Source organism: Eleginops maclovinus, chromosome 23, assembly GCF_036324505.1.
Source record: "Eleginops maclovinus isolate JMC-PN-2008 ecotype Puerto Natales chromosome 23, JC_Emac_rtc_rv5, whole genome shotgun sequence".
NCBI classification, from domain to species: Eukaryota; Metazoa; Chordata; class Actinopteri; order Perciformes; family Eleginopidae; genus Eleginops; species Eleginops maclovinus.
Window position 1 is genome coordinate 22154075 of NC_086371.1, and position 18459 is coordinate 22172533.

Below are 18459 nucleotides of genomic sequence, written 5' to 3' on the forward strand. Positions count from 1 at the left end.
CTACAGTGGCAATGAAGCCATCAGTAGGTAAATTAAGAGGAAGTGCGAACACACAATCTTGATCAAATACTCCTCTATGTAGTATAAAATAGAGCCAGCATGGTGGGAGGGCTGTCTGTTTCTGCTGGCATGGTTCTTTATTAGGATGTGAAATATAAAGTAAGGCATGAGAGGCTTTAATAAAAATGCGTCTGCATACATTAGTGGGAAATTACAGAGATGTACACCAGCAGGGCTTTGAGTCAGTAAAATGCTTGCGTGTTATAAAATAGCTATTTTTGTTTACTCAGAAGGGGGGAGGGGATACATATATTTTTCCTTTTCATTAACATTGTGAGAAAGGGCAAGGCCTTAACAGATCTGCACTTTTAGTTTATGGTTTTATATTAACAATGCACCATTGACCACAAACTATCACTATCATCTCTAAAGTTTCCCTTCAGCTCTACGGACCATTTTAGCGCCTTTCAGTTCTTTTTTGGTTTTACTCTATGAAACCTAATACTTTTTTGGTTCACTCCCTCGCTATCCCCAAAGTTTAATGAAGCAAGCAGCTGTTTTTTGGAAAAGCTAGCAGATAGCTAGTGAACAAAACTGAATGTTGAGCAGCGAGAGGGCCAGATATTTCCCTCAGAAGTAAGTAGAGACCAAAACTGAGCTGAAAGGTGCCTCTGAATTACCGCTAATGCTGGATGTGTAATTATGGAACTGCTTTCTAACATGTTAGCCAAAACAAAATTAGTGGATAACTTAATTAATGTTACAGGTTGTTCCACTGCTCCAAAATGGAAAATGTAGGATTCAATAAAGGCACCAGTTGTACCGGATCATTCTTTCTTGGTCTCCTCTTGAGTTTTGGGACGGGCTCTGGGAAATTTAAGGACCATAAAATTAGTTTGGAGCAATAAATAGTTTCAACCAGCTGAGGAGGTTTCTACCTGGACACTCAGTTTTTGGATAAAGTTGTTAGCCATGCTATGCTGCTGTGGTCTTCCTGAGTCACTGTAATGCTGAGTGGGGTGTAGTGTATGTGTGTGTTTGTGCAAGTGTGTGTATGTATATGGACACTGGGGTGTCTGGTTGAGTAATGGGGGCGTAGCAGAGTTTAGATGGCTTCTATCCTCCTTCCTATCCAGCGCTTGAGAAGGTCATCACTCATACAGACAGACGGAACGAGAGAGACGGTACTCATTCAGGCAGGAAAGACAGTGTGTGTGTGTGTGTGTGTGTGTGTGTGTGTGTGTGTGTATATGAGTGAGACAGAGAACAGAGGTAGGGTACTGAGTGGGACAAAGAACGATGGAGGGAAAATTACAAGTGATTGGTTGACACAATGGCGGAAAAGATGAGTATTCTCGTCTTTATGACGCAACAATGGCTCTTCCTCTCCCTACAACTTCTACACATTCAAGTCTCAGCTCTTCGGTTCTTCAGAATTTCTTTCAAAGGGCGCCCTGTGAAGCTGCTACAGATGTTGTGGAAAATTCTGTTCAGATGTGACTTTGAATCTCTTGTAATCTTATATATTACTTGCCGTTCATTACTGAAGTTTCCTGTGCCTCACTGAACATTTGAACCCTTCCACAGGCATGTCTTTGTTTATCAGTCTCCGGAAAAAAACATACATAGCAGTTGGTTAGTGTAGTCATGTAGTTTTTTTTGTTGTTGCAGTATTCTTGTTCATTTGTAAATTGTATGACATTGAATGATCAAAGTAGATAAATGTGGTTACGTACCTGTGCTTAAGTCTCAATGTCCGGATGATGGAGGTAAATCGGCACGCGTTGTCAACACATTGTGATCCCATGGATGACTGATATTGACCGGATTCTCTTCTTTCATGTCCATCCAGCTCCAATGTGTTCATAGTTTTGGAGATGTGAGCTGAGTTTCACTCTGAGTATATCAGATTCAATAGAGGTGCTTTGGTGTTAGCAATTTTGGAATCGTTAAGGAGAGTGCAATTTTTAGACATAATACTACTTTATTTGGCTTTGACAATAAAGCATTGCTATTTTCAGATGATGCATTACATGGGGTGCAGAGGTCTGATCTTTAACACGCAAGTGAACTACTGCTTGTTTGTTTTAGTATTTAATTCACTTTTAAATAATTAGTGTGGATTTTTCTTTTTCGTTGAAGCAAAACTTAACTCCTGGCTTTATGTGTTTATCAAAGACAGGGCAGAGAGTGGTATCAATATTCCGAGTGTAAATGTACAAATATCAAACTACCGTGTATTATAAAAAAACAAAAGCCATGCTATACACGGATTAATGAAAGGGGAAGCACTATTTGTAAACGCAGGGTTTTTAATTCCTGATTCGAGTTTGCAAATGTAGAGATTTATACACCTAGTTATTAGTTGGCATAGAAAGAATAGCAGGCTATTAGCAGATGTAGATTTATTTAATTTCAAAAGGATGCAAAGAACCCCATCTCACAGTTGATGTATTTAAAATAATTTATTTAAGACATAATTTAATCATTTATAAAATAGACGTCAGATATTTGATGTCTGAGACGTAAACAGTTATTTAACAAGAGTACATACCCATGACCTTCATTTTTCAGACGTTCATATTGACGGGTCCATCCATCACAAAGCCATCTTATCTGACTATGGAGGAATTTCTGTCCGTGTGCAGGTGTACTGCCGGGGACCTGAGAGAGTGCAGAGTCATGCATGCTGTCCTGCAGGTCACTTTCGCTGCCGGATAACCACAGGCCCAGCATGCTGTTTAAGGCATCTCTTGAGTGGGCACAGCACTGGTGAGTGAAAACCACAAAGACCTCATGATTTCAAAGACAGAGGGACAGCGGTGTTAGCAAAAGAAGCCAGAAGAAGAAGGCACCTCCAGTCTCGTATGGACCCAGTGCTACGTCACCAAGCGCTCCCTCCTGGATGGTCGGTCCAAACAGTTCAGTGTGTCCGATGTTCCTGGCCGCATCCAGGGATCTGTGGCGACCGTGTCAATGGAGCCTCTACGGTTCCCGTTGTGAAGAGAAAACCCGGGAGGGGAGCCGTCGTCGTCAGATAAATCCTCTGGAGCTAAAGAACGGGGGCAGGGAGACAGTTAACACAGACAAAATAGAAGCGCGAGTTTGACAGTGATGTCATTATGTTACGGTAGTAAACAAAGGAGTCCAATGGAGGCATTTCAGGCAGGGCTGGGCAGGGATTTTAGCCTTTGCAGACCATTTACAGGCACAAAATCCCACGAAACACACTTCAGGAAAGAGAAGACTCCAAAAAGCATCATTCGTCTTGAGAACACTCAAAATCCTTGAACTGTATTTAATGTCTAAATAAATGGGGACATTATTCTTCCTCTAAGTAGAAGTAGCACTTTCCTAGAGGACTTGTATTTGCTGTATTTAAAGACAGCTGTGCTTTTGAAACCCATTAAAGCCCTTGTGTAGAATTTGTATTCAGACATCTACGAATAACATACTCTATAGTCTTGGAAAACTGCTTTCCGGAGATTTGCACTCCTGCAATAATTACTTAGAATGAATAAAAACACCAGAACTGAATCTTTCAAGTTGTACCTGCTGTGCCACGATGAATAAGAGCCTTGAGGCGACTTGTCCTGTAGCTCCTCCCATCGCCGCGGGGCTCTACTTCCTGCTGCAGTCTGTCCACTGAGTGGGTCGAGTATTCTTCGTGTTGGCTGGAAGCTGCGCCATCCTGACACAAGCAGAGGACGGCAATAACACTTTGTGATTAAAGAAAAACTAATGTTGCATCTTCCATAATTAAATAATGTGTGTGTGTGTGTGTGTGTGTGTGTGTGGTACCTGTGTGCACTGTGGCTGTTTGGCCAGCCTCCTCCTCTCCCTGGCCGACAGCTGAGGGGCTTTTGCAAGCTCGGGGGTGTGTGGCACAGGGAATGCTTCACCTAGGCGGTCTGAACACACAAGAGCTGAATTAGTCCCAGGCATTTTAGTTCCACTGCTCTACTTTAAATTTGAAAAGGCACAATAAGAAGGGTATCATTGCCCTCTAGGAGTGTGTTGCTCTGTCTGTATCTGCAGAGACCCTGCAGCCCCCTGCCTGAATTCTTTATTTGGCTGTGTTTGGGATATTTCTTGGCTTCAACTTTTGTATAAAGGAAGCGACCAGGTGCCAGAGTGTAAGCATGAATCCAAGAGGAAAATACGTAAATAGCCGACGGTGCCAATACACCAACAACTACAGCGAGGCAAAACAACAAGAGGACGGGAAGTGTGCACTCGTGTCAAAATGTCTGGGGAAAAGAAGTCTTGTACGTTTCTCACTACTCTTACTGCAGTAAGAATCCTCTCATCACCAGTTCTGCAGAATGGCGGTCTTACCGATGAAAGCGCTCTCTGACTCCAGCAGTGATCCTCTTGCAGACCCCCCCATAGCACTTCTCTGTAACAGAAACACAAATTGGTACCCAATCCACCTCTAAAGCTAGATAATAGTTATTACAGTTAATATAAAATAAGATTTAAACCAAATGACTTACCAAATATTCATTCTGATGTAACGGTGACAGGTCAAAATAATCTGCAACACGACAAAAACGCACCGTAAATATAAATCAATTGCCATAGACCCGAGTTAAATGGCATAAACATGCGACCTTCCTCTGTAAATCAGGAAAAAAGCATGTTGTCACAGGTGTAAATCAAGTTTTCTTTTAGGTTTTTTAAGCTTAACTTCAGTGTTAAAGCTTGTTGATGCAGGTGTGAGTTTTAGCTCAGTTTGGTTGAAACTTTTCTGCTCGAGGCTCAAAGACAGATATTTCAGAATTGTGTAAACATGTAAACAGACTAGAAAATAAAACGTTTCCACAGATAAATCTCAGATGGATACTGAGTTCTGACCGTCCTGGGCCGTAGACATCTGGCTGCTCTGCTGAAACGGATCCCTGTAGCCCCGCCTCCTCCTGCTGGCCACGCCCATTTCCTCCAGTTTAGGAACCTCACTGAAGCCTAGCCTGGACTCCCTGTCTGAATCACACACACACACACACACACAGACAGGTCAATGATAATGAAGTGGTGTTGTAGGGCAGTAAATGAGCACTGTTAGAGTGTGTTACCGGTGTATTTGAGCTGAAGGGAGTCGTGGATTCGCTGCAGGTTTCTGGGCTCTGGATTTCTGGAGTTAGGCCTTCGGACCGGAGCCTGGAGCCGCAGCCTGGCCATGTCAAACACGTCCACCGGGGGTCGCTCCCGTCTGCATCAATAAAGACAAGAACACATACAAATTTACTCTATAGTTTATCAGTAGAGCAGAGATGAGGCCTTTTTATAGGCCAAGCCGGAAGTTTGAAATGGCTCCCTAAACTAACAGCAATGGGATTTTGGAATATTGCAGAGAATAAGCTCTGTGGCAAACACGGGTTTTATGACACTTACACGTTTTGTACAGCAGGATAATCTCCACATACTAACACCACTTTGTGTTTATGAAGTGTAAATGCAATCACCACAATGAATAGCTAATGGCTATTTTATTTATAAAGGCATCTAAACAGAAACACATTGAAATAACATTGACTTCAAGACTAATTTCTCAAAACTACTTTTGTGTTTTGGGACTTATTCTTTCACCCCTCTATGTAACCTAAAGTAGCAGAATAAAAAGCACAACCAGTTGATGATTAAAAGTGATTTAAATCATCTAATTGATCACAGCAACATATCCACAACTACAAGTATCTCTATGGGATGTGGGATGTTGATTCAGCCCTGAAGGTCAGGATCCTTTACATGTATAATCATGTCCGCAAACACTTTGTGATAAGTCTCACAAGCTCTCAGTGAGTTATGTGTGACTCTGACCTGTCACTCAGAGGAGACTCTAGCTCCTCCCACTCTCCATGCTGCAGACAGTCCTGCAGACGCTTCTGCTCACTGCGCAGCTGCCGGCGCAGCGCTGACAGCTCGCTGTACACTTCACGCTGGCCACCTGAACACACACACACACACACACACACACATACAATTGATACCGTAATGTCACAGAGAGTGAAACATTGAGGCAATGATCCAGGAAGTGGAAGTTGTTCTACCTGTAAAAGCATATTATAAGTCTCTGCATTTGTTTGCATTTAAAAAGGAAGGATGTGGTTACACTGTAAATGAAATACAATAACATTCAAAAAAAGGATTAGCAATATTTTGTAGGATACAGGTAACAGATAAAGGATGAAAGATTGATTCTCATCACTTGTCATATTTACCTGAAGGGTCAATAATAATGTTTTGTGTATTGTGTGTAATTATCGTCAAACATTATAACTTTCTAATTCTTATGGTTATTTTCCCTGTACCTGCGGCTCGGAGCTGATTCCGTCGGGCGGGGACAGGAGGGGACTGCAGGCCCGACAACGAGCGCTCCTGAAACACAGATACAAGTATGAAAAACAAAGAGACCTCAAGGGGAGGAAACACATCCAGGAAAGTTTTCTGAATACACATCTTCTGTTACACAAGACACAATGTTTATCCCAAGTTTGTGTGAGACTCACAGACAGGGGGGCAGAGGACTGCTGGCTGTCCACAGAGGGGGGTCTGGGGGCGTACTGCTGGCGTCCATGTTTCCTCTGCAGGGTGGGGATCGGAGGGGAGGGCTCCCTGTAGACCTAAGGACACAGACACACATTCACTGCATTAAAGTATAAAAAGGCGGCTAAAAGACAGCGTTAACGGGGAATCAAATGTTCAGTCTGTTTCATAATAGTGAGAAATCAGCTGCTCTTACTTAGAACCCCCCTATTTAGCATTTATATATCGTTGATTGATTGTTATATTGATATAAATATGTAATTCATTGTTTATAACACTCATAGTTGTAAACAGACATTTAGATTGTTAAATCATTTAAATGCAATTAAAATGATAAACAAAACTGAACGAATGTCAAATGTCCAATAAAATATCCAATAAAGCCTAAATATGTACATAAAGTCATCTAAAAAATGTGCACCACAAAAATGTGCACTTTATCCATTTTGTCATTATCTATTCATACAGCAGCCTGCCCTTGTAGGCGCCACAGGAGGAAAACTATTTTAATGAAAGCGTAATATAGATTATTGAAATATCCAAATCACAGGAGGCGCCATATTTGCAAAAGTTCAAGGACCTGTGCCAAACAAAGTCTTTTAGAATATATGTTCTCATTAAATTAAAAATAATTACACTATCTCTCTTTGAATGTTAAAATAATTTAAATTAGACATTATTTCAAAAACCTTAATAACAATTGGAATATTTTCCTGCGTCAGTGAACTCACCTCCTCCACCCGGGCCTGCCTCTCCCTCTCATACTGCCTCCTCACTGCCTCCCTCTCCTTCTCCTCCGCTTCCTTCTTCTTCCTCTCCACCTCTTTCTTCCTCTGCTCAGCCAGTTGAGTCAGCTCTTCATTCTTCACCTTTTGCTGAGACACGCACAGAAAAGAGTACATTTTAACCTTAAGCAACATTTAATGAAGAGTAAATATGTATCAGATCTTCCCGTAGTCTTGTTTATTTAATAATTGAGGGATCAGGAGCAATTATTAATCATAGTGTGAACCCTCCTCACCTCCATATCCTTGCGCTGCTTCCTCTCCTGCTCTTGGTCGTACTCCCTCTGGATGCGAGCTCTCTGCTCCGCCAGCCTCTTCTCCTCTTTCTCCTCCTCCAGCCTCATCTGCTCCCTCTCCTCCGCCTTTTTCAGCATCTTCTCATCAATCTGGAAACAAACGCAGATTCAGAAACCCATCAACCCAACCCCCAAACAACCTTTACTTTCAGGCGGAACCAAATGACTAGTAATGCACAAAATAAACCTCTTTCTGTTTTGTTCTGGTCTCCTCTAGTTTACTTTTGTCAACAAGCCACTAGCTTCATTTCTATAGAACCGTAAGAGCACGGGAAGGTTGTCTGACAGCAGAAGGGACAAAGCCTGCCAGAATGACACCACTGATATAAGTCAGTCAGGAGTTGAAGGTATACCTGCTGTTTGAGGTAAGCTTTGTACTTGTCCTGCTCGTGGAGCTGTTGCTGGGTGGGCTGGTTGGAGAACACACTGCCTCGGGCAAACTGAGGGGTGTGGACAGGGTGGAAACCTGCAAGGAAAAATAAAAATGAAGATATTCAAGTCAAATAAAGCTCTCAGTAAGCAGTAGCTGAGGACATCAGAGCTGTGATCCTGTTTTGACAGGTCTAGGCTTTTATTTTCTTCCATCCCTGAGCTCAACAGACGTATAGTAATAGACCTTTGATATTGCACACAACTTCCTGTTTATTTTGACCATCTTTTCTTGTAAAATAAATAAGCTATCGAATTACATATCAGTTATGAATCACTCTTTTGATCACGCTCCGAGACAGTTAAAAAGGCTTGTTTCACAGCAACTGAGGATTAATGGCACCTGGCATACGGACTAAACCTCTATTTATTATCTTGAAATGCACCTTGTCGTCAGGGAGCGTTTTTGGCATTTCAAAAGGGTAAAAACTAAACAAATACAGATGGCAAATTATTTTGTATCAATCAAAGCAACAAAAACAACCACAGCAAACAATGCTTGACAAACAGATATCAGACATTGAGCAATTGACTTCACACAACAATGTTAATTCATTTTTCAAAACCTGTTTTATTCTTTTGATCTGTGGACACTTGATGTTTACAGAAATCTAAATAAATTGGGAATGGGACACATTCTGAATTATTGACTGCTTTTAAAATGAAGGAGTCACCACCTTTTTAAGCCTATAAATCTGAATAAAATATATGTTGTTGCTCTTGGTTTTCTCAAATACCTGAACTATTGAATTGCTGAGTATCTACAGTATATCGCTGTGTAGTACCTCCATATTAAAAAAAAGTTACAGGCACTAATACGTAGGGAGGAGAGACAGTTACCGTACCAGAGAGCCTGTCATTGGTGTCATGGCTGCTGCGCTCTGCTACAGTACCAGAGACCCTCTCACTGGGGTCCGGCAGCTCTGCCCGGGAGGCCGTGGCTCTCCTCTGCCACTGCTCCGGGTTCATGTAGGCCTCCTCGTTCACTTTGTGCATCTGGTTCAGGTCCGCTGGCCACGAGAGAGGGAGGGAGGGATCAGAGTTTGTTTATTTTACTTTCAAGAAATAAGATGAAACGGGAAGCAATACCTTTCACAGTGTGGTATAATACAGACAGTACACACCAATGAGGTTTCCAGTGCAGTCTCTTAGGGGGGCTCCTCCTCCCCCCCGGCCCCAGGGCTGGTGCTTCTTCATGTCGGCTTCTAGCTTGGCCTCGTACCGCTCCCTCTCCTCGCTCTCCACTCGCCTCTGCTCCTGCTGCTCCTGGATCTACAGAACAGATGTACGTTACATCATAACCCTTTCATGTGTTGTTCACTTCTAAACACAAATACATGTTATAATCAGCAGCTAATGTTACACACAACATCATCTTCTCCTGCTTTGCACAACTAAAATAACCTCAAACTGACACTGCAACTTCATTTACAAATTTGGTTTCAATATAATGTCAAATGTAGATTTCAGGTGCAACTGAACAGATGCAGGTATCCCACAAGGCACAGAGCACGGGACCACAGAGTTTCTGATTTTTCTGGCACCTGAAACTCTGCAATAGAGGTTTGGGTCACGGTAATCATCTCAAACCCATTTTTTTGTTTCGGCTTACGTGTTTATTCAGCTTTAAAACTGAAATGACGCCATATTGGCATTATGCTTCTAGTTTAAGAACACAACATTTGTATTCTCACCACTCTTACCTTGTCAATTTGATGTCCTTTATGTTGGCCTATGTATTGATAGAAGCATAATAATACACTCTGTGATGTCCTAATGTAGAGATATTTGTATTAATAACATTACAGCAACAAAATACATTTCAAGCATCAGTCCAACAAACAAAGTACTTCATGTGTGTAAAGCTTGTGATAATGTAGCACAAAAATGCAAGTTTAAAAAGGCGTAGTAGAGGATTGTTAATCTTCAGAAAAAAGCTACTAGAGGAAGTCATGAAGGACTGGGATGGGATGCAGGAGGCACTGGGATATAGAGTAACAGCAGAACAGGAGGAGATATCAGAACACTTATACAGCTAACTCTATTTACACATTAATAACTGTCTATGGGGGAAACTTACACTACAGCTCTGACTCTAAACTCTGTTTAATTTTACCTGGTTGTAAAGCTGGCTGTTCCCTTCCATGGGCGCTTCCTGTCAACATATCACAGACTAGGATGCAGTGAAAGTTAAAAGCTACCGGTTACTACTTTATTTCTCCTCCCTTACAATGTTGTAACAGGATCCAAGCAAAGGAAGTTGAACCTTCATTTATACGTCAGTGCATCCCTAACAGTCCTGACATCGAGTCAAGAGCGGAAAAATATATTTTAAAAGGCTGGATATGGTAGTGGAGGTTTAGACTACCTGTTTCTTCAATGCCTCCCTGTAGCTCAGAATCCTCTCTCTGGTGGACTTGGATCTGTCTGAAGGGTAAACTCTGACGTGTGAGCCAGCAGCAGTCTCATTGCCCAGCCTGTCAGGAAAAGAAAACCAGAAACACCATCACTATGTAGTTTTGTCCTGTTAACGTGTCCTTTTTATGGAAGTGTCTGATCCTGCGCGCAGCCCACAGTAGTAAGAAGTGAAGAGGAGATATTTACTGTGCTGGAGGCTCAGGGCAGCTGCTCCCACTGTGCTGGCTGTGAGGGCTGTGGTGACCTAACTGGCTGGGCAGAGCTCTCCCTGGTGGAAGGTTCCAGTAGGACATGGGTAGGCCAGCACCGGGAGCAGCCAATTGACCGTCTGGAAAAATCCAACATGTTAAAATAATGAAGAAAATGCTACATGTAACTAACCTTTTGTGTACCTAAAGTGTGACATACATCTAACAGAGGAGCTTACAGTAGGTGGCCATGTTGGGCTCCAGCAGGTTTCTGGAGCCATAGTAGTGATGGGGCTCTCCATATGGGCTCCTGAACGCCTCACTGACAGTTGAAGGAGGATGAGGAGGAAACATAGGGATTCTGGAGACACAACGTAGATATCAAACAATCACTGATATTGTTTAATCCTAAAGTCTCTGCAGATCTGATGTTTCTGGTTTTATCTGAAGATGTAGGTGTTTTACCTTATGTAATCTGATAAAAGCGACCCAGTATGATATATTTAGCTCAAAATCCTACCAGGCTGACCATTAATTTATACTCAAAATAACATGATAAAGGACTCAGCAACAAGTTAACAAAAATAAAAGTCTTTAATTCCTTAAGATGATCAGGAAACTCTGCTTTCAGTACTTGTGTGTTAGAATCCTTACAGCTCAACATGAAAATTGTGCAAGCCTCCAATCAATGAAAATATCTAGTATTTATTTGTGTTTTAAGCTTTCAGAAGATGTAAATTAATTATGCTAAGAATACAGAACATCTATGCAACAATACTACTGTGATGTTAAAAAGTTAAACTATTAAACAAATATCACCCTCACTGTTCAGTAGTCGATCTCCTCGAGTTAAATGGAAACATTGTTGAAATGAAGGGTCCCTTTTATTGTGAAAAGGTCACAGGAAATGCGCTCACGTGTGATTTATGGCAATTTTTAATGTTTAATCAGCTCTAAACACTGCAAGGAGTATTAAGAGAGGTAGGGAAACCATGGTGAGCTTTTTCTTATATTAAAATTAAAGCTGAACACTCTTTGGGCTCCTTTTTTGTTTTTATTTAGCTTGAACTGCACTACACGTGTTATCAAATCAACCGAGACTAAAATCCTGAACATTATATCTTGATGTTTAAGTGAGAGGGATACCTGGAAGTGTCCACGGCTCTGGGGAAGGAGGGGGCGGCAGGCTGGCTGTTGGGGGACAGGCTGAGGGTGGAGCCGTACTCCAGCAGGGGGGACTGGAAGGCCACGTGGGGCAGTTCAGGGGGAAGAGGCGTCTCTCGCTCTTTGACTCCCGTCCTCACGTTGTTACGGGGCGCTCTGAGTGCGCCGTCACTCTCCCCCGGGTAACCCCTCCTGCACAGCCCGAACTGTCTGATCCTGTCCGGCTGGTTTGTGGATGGAGACAAAATTGAAAGATAAACAAATATAATGTAGACAGCATGTATGATGATTTTTTAGACATCCCTCCTTATTTATTTTTCAACAACTATTGAAAATGCCCCTTTTTTCGGGTCATCCTTTTGGACTTTTCCAGGAATCTTCTACAATTGCTATTTTTGGTTTATTCTGAGTTTGAGATGACTCCGATTTTCCTGCCGTTAATAGCTAGACCTGTTAATAACAGTTCATAAAGAGCCCATCTGATCAAGCATTATGGGATAATACCTTAACAGGTGGTCTGTCCTATTAATGCTTAAACATACTATGGGGAACCCTGTTTTCTTCCTCTTTCTACCAACTTTTTGTAGATCTATCTGTCCGTTTATTATGTCGTATTTTGGAATATTTGTTTCTATACTGTCTTATGTCCAGTTCTTGTCTGATAAATTAAAACATCTCTATAAATCTGGTATCAAATAAAGAAAAACTTATAAAAAGTCAGTGAATTTAAAAATTAATCGACTATCTTCCTGACCCAATCTAAAGGACCTGACTGACCTGTTTCTCAGGATCATAAGCCCCGGTTGCAGCAACTTTCAGCCCCAAATCTTTCTCCCTGAAACAAAGACAAACATATCGAGTTATTTTCATTGCGAGTCACAAGCTTAGCATTTAATAACACTCCTCCACAGAGATGTTCAACCAGAGAACGTGCTGAGGTTAAGTCCTCTCCTCAATTGCTCTATTGAGGCCCAAAGACTGTGGAACAACATCCCCCTCCCTATCAGATGGGCCCCCTCCATTGAGTGTTTTAAATCCAGGTTATAAACACACTTCTTGTTTCTTTCTTTTATTTATTTATTGATCTTATGATAAATGTTGTGTCAGCGTCTTGCTCTGTTTTGAACAGCACTTTATTTTTAAATGTGCTTTATAAATAAATGTGATTGAAATGTGATTGATACATGTCTCTGTGAAATTGAGTCAGCCTTCAACATGAAAGTTCTTCAGGTGTTACATTGTACATGTGCAGAGAGGAATGAGTGAGCACACCTCTTCTTGTTCATGTGCTGCTCAGCAATCTGCTGCTGCAGCTCCTGCCTGTAGCGCTCCTTCCTCCTCCGTAAGGCATCTTCTGTATTAGATGCTCCTGGAAGAATAGAACACTTATTTACAGAAGGCGTAACAATTCTCTATCAACCAAACACCTGATTATATCTGTCCTATCAGAAGTAACGACACATGCAGTGTACTGTATAGATGAAAAAAACAATGTCTTTTAACCGATTATAAGTCCGGTGACTATTTCACGGTCCTCATCTTTGGTCAGTGCTCTTGATCCTCTGCCTAGATTCTCCCTGTTCTCCCTGGGAAAAACACACACAAATACAGAGAGAGAGAAGGTCAAATATTGTCATCTATTTCATCAGAATCAGAATAATGTATTAATCCAAATAGAAAATTGGGTGTCCTGACAGTTGCTATTGTGTAGAATGAAAAAAATCAAATAAAACAGAGTAAAGAATTGAAATGTTTATTTAGACATAAGTTAAAGAATTAAAAAATCCTTCAAAAAAAAAGTATGTAGACATAAAAATGTAAAGTCAAATGTCGAAAGAAAATAAATAAATACAGATAATTAAGAGATTAGATTAAATAAATTAAAGATATTTATATAAACATGATTAAAGTGTCTAATAGCTGATCAGAATTATGGATATGTATAAAAACATAAAAGATTTAAATAATAGAATTCATAATAGTGCAATAAAAAGATTAAAAAACAACATCAAATATAATTAAAGTAAACTTATAGTAAAATGTCTTATAAAGGTTAATTAAAAAAGATTTATATAAAGAAAAGAAGTTGAAGTAAAAATTGCACGGTTCAGTAGGATTGCTCTGCTGATGTGCCAGCCTGCTGCTCTGAGGGAGCACTATGATGTCAACACAAGAGCGTACCGGTTATCGGTCTTATACAATCTCCTCCTCTCGTGAGTGGCCTCGGCCCCCATCTGTCTGCGCCTCCTCCCTTCCATCATCATCTCCTCCTCTTCCTCCTCCTCCTCGGAGTCCGACAGCCTGTCACAGTGACGGGGGAGAGCTGAGATCGGCTCCTCGTCCTCCTCGGAGCAGAGGGGCCTCACCTCGACGTGGCGCAGAGCCCTGAGCAGCCCCCTGCTGTCCTCTGTCAGGGTGGCTGCGTCCCTGCGGGAGGGGGGGTGCTCTTTGGAGAGAACAACTGCCTGGTTTTCAAGCAGGTGTTGCTTAAGGAAACGTGAGGGAAAGAGGAATGATATTAGCCATCATCAGGGATAGTTTCACAATCATTTATCAACATTTCAGCCAAATCTTATTTTCTTTTGACCACAAGAGGGCAACCTTTCCATGTAAGTGACCGTGTGTTGTTATATCGATGATTGCACCTTTTTAGATAAGTAAAACTTCTTTAAAAGGGCTTTTTTGCAATTTACATTTAATAGATAGTTAAATAGTCATGGTTCTTTGTTAAATATGGAACATGCTCAAATCAGTTGGATTTTTTAAATACATTATTTCCCTGTCAGCCACAATCTTAAAATCCACTGACATCATTAATTTGTTGAAAACAGACATTTACCTCGACAGCCTTCCTGTTATCCAGGTGATTTAAGGGTCCAGGCTTTGTTAGGTCAAAGTGTTTCCTCTGTAACATAAAACTTCACTATCAGGATCACAACATTGTGACTTTAACTCTTTCCTAAAAAACAGACGCCCATGTTCACGAAAAATGTTTTATTTTTAACTTGACCTTTCAGTAAACCAGGTGGAGGGTAAATAGTGTATTTCTGTAATGTTTTTTTCCCCCAAACACTCATGTTTTTAAAGTAGACCTTGGGAAAAAGTAATAGCTACCTTATAGAACTAATAAAGCCCAATTTATAACAAAAAAAAACGTTTTTGAAAGATTTAATATGAGAGAAATATGGCCATTTCAGGATAAAAAACAGGAAGAGTGATTAATCTAGCAAGGAATCTTTAGTAATTTAACCACTAGTAGTAATTTAATGGTATTAATTAAGTAATTTTTTTAACATACATTGACCCTATTGTGCTTTTACACTGAACTGAACCATTACGTTTTGTTGATTCAGTTAAACACAGGTGTAAACAGGTGCAGTAATGCCGTTTTTCCACCAACCCGGAGCCAGAGCTGGACCCAATAAAGATCTGGTTTTTCGTGTTTCCACCGCAGCGGTGCCTGCTTTAAGTACCGAAAAAACAGATCTTTCTGGCCCCACTCGGCTGCCCGGCAAGATCCAAGATCCAATACGTCACGCTTACTTTGGAGGGGGGAGATTAACCTGAGCAATAACAGTTCATGGCGAGTACAGCGAGTACAAGTAGTAACAAGCAGTATCGCTGAGCAAAGTGACTAGAACGCGACCACACACTTATAAAACACACACTTTATAAAGTCAGGCAACACTAACCAGGCTCAGTGTGAGGCTGTTTATTTTACCTTACTTTAATCATCATCCGTTCACTGTTATTGATCATTGTGAAGAGCAGGCAGACGTTCTCCTGTTGTTTTGTATTATTGCAGCTATCGGATGGAATCAATACATGCATAAGTGTATATGACAGTCACCTGAGCCATATAGCGCCTGTAGTCCATCCGGAGCTCGTGCTGTAGCCTCTGTTTCTTCCTCTCATACTCCACACCGAGGGGGAGACCCACACCACAACTGTCCTCTGAAAAACACATCCATCAATATTTAATGGAACACAAGGTGAAGAAACAAAAACACAACGCTGAAAAACATTGCACACCACAGGGGAAAATATAAATGACGCTTTTTTTGTGAAAATAATGATGTAATACAACACTTAAGGGGTGAAATGTGGAACTGAACCGTACCTTTCCCCTGTGTTATAGACCTGGGAGGGATGTTCTCTTTAACAGTAGACCCATAGGTTTGATAGGGTTTTGCCTGTCAATAAACAATAGAAGAATATGAAGGATTAAATGCTATTCAAACTAAAACCACTGGGTTTGAATATAATATGCAGGGCTCTTTTCATAAATTTACATTTTATACAAATAAACTATACCAAACACCTTTTATCAGTTACAATGTAAATGTGTTGCAGGATGTTTTCTGTGTACAGTAGTTTCTACATTAAATTAAATTATTGAAGTTTACTTTCTTTTTCCTTTATCATGTTTCATTCAGTGGAAGGTAAACAAAAAGGCTAAATCCCTGAGAATTTCACAATTAAAATAAATAAATGTACATGCATCATAGTAATTTATATAATAATCTATTTTATATACATTTCCTGATCTGAGACTCAATAAAGGTCTTAGCTTTATCATATCGTAATATGGAAAAGTGTATTTTCATGGTTATAAAGGCTTCATTACCTTATAGCAAAGTTGTTTTTTAATATTTAAACTGTTCTATTGTTTGCCTTTACTCACTTGACAATTAAATCCACATAATTACAGATTATCAGCAATTTCATTGGGTAAATAGTTTGTGAAAGCACTAATAGACAACCTTACAATATCAATAGAGGTATATAATAAGAAATATGGTCATATTTGAGTTTCTCCTATCTCACAGCCCTTATAAGTGGTTATTTATCAGAACCTAGCCTGGTTTTGAGCCATATCAGACTAAATACAGCCATATTTCTAACACACCTCTATTTCCATGTAAGGAGGGTCTTGTTCCAAACTGGCTTTATCCTCAGCCACTCTGGCCTTCCTCTCCCTGATGAAGATCTCCAGCTCGTCATCCATCTCCTTTTGGCAGAGTCATACAACCCAACTGAAAACACAAGATGTCACCCAGGTCTGGCATAATATAAAACGGTGTATGAAGAAATCACACAAATTGCACAATTTATCATTTTAACCAGCGAAGGTAAGAGCTAATATTCAATAGGATTAATACAGTTTGTTTTCAACTGTGCTCCATGCATAATGTAAACAACGCAGACAGCAGCAGGGGATTTCACTTATTAGTTCCTGTTATCTGTAATGAGCGATAATCAATGTAATGACCTGCAAGCTGGAACATATTTGTTCCGTTGTGTACAGGCTTAAGGCAATTTATTTTACATTATCTGTGGAGATAATGAAGAAAAGTACTCGAGAAAGTTACACTTTAGGATCTGCTATTAGGGATATTAAATATGGTTTTTAAAGTAAGTCGATAATGCTAGTCACTTTAATTTTCCGTTGTCAGGCAACAACATTGAACCAGATAGCGTCACATTCCATACAGATAGCATTGACCCGCCTAATGATAATAGCTTAGCGGCTTTAATGAATACACTAAAAATATAGGAAATACCTTTCAAAATAATGTCAACACGTTGTATAGATAGTGCTTACTGAGTTGGTGCTAAGTAACCTATACAAAGCTTTACGTAAGCTAGCATGTTAACCCTAACTGAAGGGAGGCAAACCCAAAGTAAAGCCAATTAGAACGACACCATAATGAGGAAAGCTAACCTGTGCTAATCACTAGCTCCTCAACCGGCAAGCGTTCGCTTCTACGGTATCTCTCAGTGGTATTCTCGTTAACATAAACAAAACCTACCATTGAGTGATTGTTGAATAGGACGTTACCGGATAAGGCAAGGTTTGCTAACTAGCAACTGTTGGCGGCGCCTTGGTTGTCCACTAAGTTCTTAAAATTTCAAGCACGTTATCATAAATGTGCACTACTTCCGGTTGTAAGTGTCAAAATAAAAACATTTGTAATGTAATTTCTCAGTTGATAACTATTACGCAACAATAGAAATATGTTGTCTGTGAGATAAAAGGACCATTCTATTTTGCTGGATTAAATCAAAATACAATTAATTCACAATGCATTTGTCCCTATATTTCCTCTTTATCTTATATATTAACTATAACTGTGAAATATGTGACATATTGTTTTCAGAATAGCTTTTTATTTAAAACCTGTTTTTGCCCCCATAATATAAGAACAGCTAATAATTATGTCCGGCTTTTTTTTCTTTTTTTTTTAAATCTGTATACTCACTATGCCCTTTTAAGGCTGGCAGGGTTTGTCTTTTTGGCATATCATTTAACAGAACATGTCGAGACGTGAAATGTGAGCAGATTTGAAACAGCATTATTCAAAAGCTAGTTATAATCTGCTGCAGACCTATGTTTTGTAGCCATTTTCCTGATACGTTGTTCTGCACAGCACACTCTTTCACGACACATGTTGTGCTCATACTTTGAAGGCGGATGGTTACACTTCCTGTTTTTGACTTTAATTTGACATTTCGTATCTCAGCTGTGTGGCATCGCATCATCGTTCACTCCCCTTTAGATTCTATATCCACTCTTTAAGATCACATGTTGTATTCATGTCCTCGGAGAAAAGGGTTTTTTAAGGGTCATGA

The 18459-nt window shown here is 40.3% G+C and overlaps 1 protein-coding gene across 6 annotated transcripts; it reads right to left on the minus strand.

Moving 5' to 3' along the window:
• Positions 1–1381: 1381 nt before the first annotated feature.
• LOC134860344 (centrosome and spindle pole-associated protein 1-like) lies at positions 1382–17762 on the minus strand. Of its 6 annotated transcripts, none has more exons than XR_010165227.1 (30): positions 17640–17762; positions 16736–16862; positions 15947–16019; positions 15677–15780; positions 14666–14731; positions 14008–14312; positions 13330–13412; positions 13099–13195; positions 12604–12661; positions 11809–12050; positions 10902–11023; positions 10661–10802; positions 10425–10533; positions 10173–10211; positions 9181–9328; positions 8902–9066; positions 7981–8093; positions 7568–7717; positions 7278–7421; positions 6510–6623; positions 6312–6378; positions 5821–5947; positions 5076–5212; positions 4858–4983; positions 4497–4537; positions 4339–4399; positions 3802–3911; positions 3553–3691; positions 2728–3052; positions 1382–2679 (listed from the first exon to the last, which is right to left on the minus strand). XR_010165227.1 is itself a non-coding variant. In XM_063877294.1 (30 exons), the coding sequence occupies exons 1-29, from the start codon at positions 17640–17642 to the stop codon at positions 2880–2882; spliced, it is 3360 nt and encodes a 1119-aa protein (XP_063733364.1). In that variant the 5' UTR covers positions 17643–17743; the 3' UTR covers positions 1382–2769; positions 2856–2879. The 6 variants fall into 6 exon arrangements, 2 of the variants coding, with proteins under 2 accessions (XP_063733364.1, XP_063733363.1); XR_010165226.1 differs by having other exon boundaries at positions 16736–16837; positions 17640–17741; XM_063877294.1 differs by having other exon boundaries at positions 1382–2769; positions 2856–3052; positions 16736–16837; positions 17640–17743.
• Positions 17763–18459: the final 697 nt, after the last annotated feature.

Bases quoted from the DNA above. Each gene is read 5' to 3' on its own strand.
- LOC134860344 (XM_063877294.1), bottom strand. The intron at 15,781-15,946 runs GTACGGTTCAGT...TGTGTTTTTCAG, and splicing joins GTCTATAACACAGGGGAAAG to AGGACAGTTGTGGTGTGGGT. The intron at 8,094-8,901 runs GTACGGTAACTG...TTTTCCTTGCAG, and splicing joins CACCAATGACAGGCTCTCTG to GTTTCCACCCTGTCCACACC.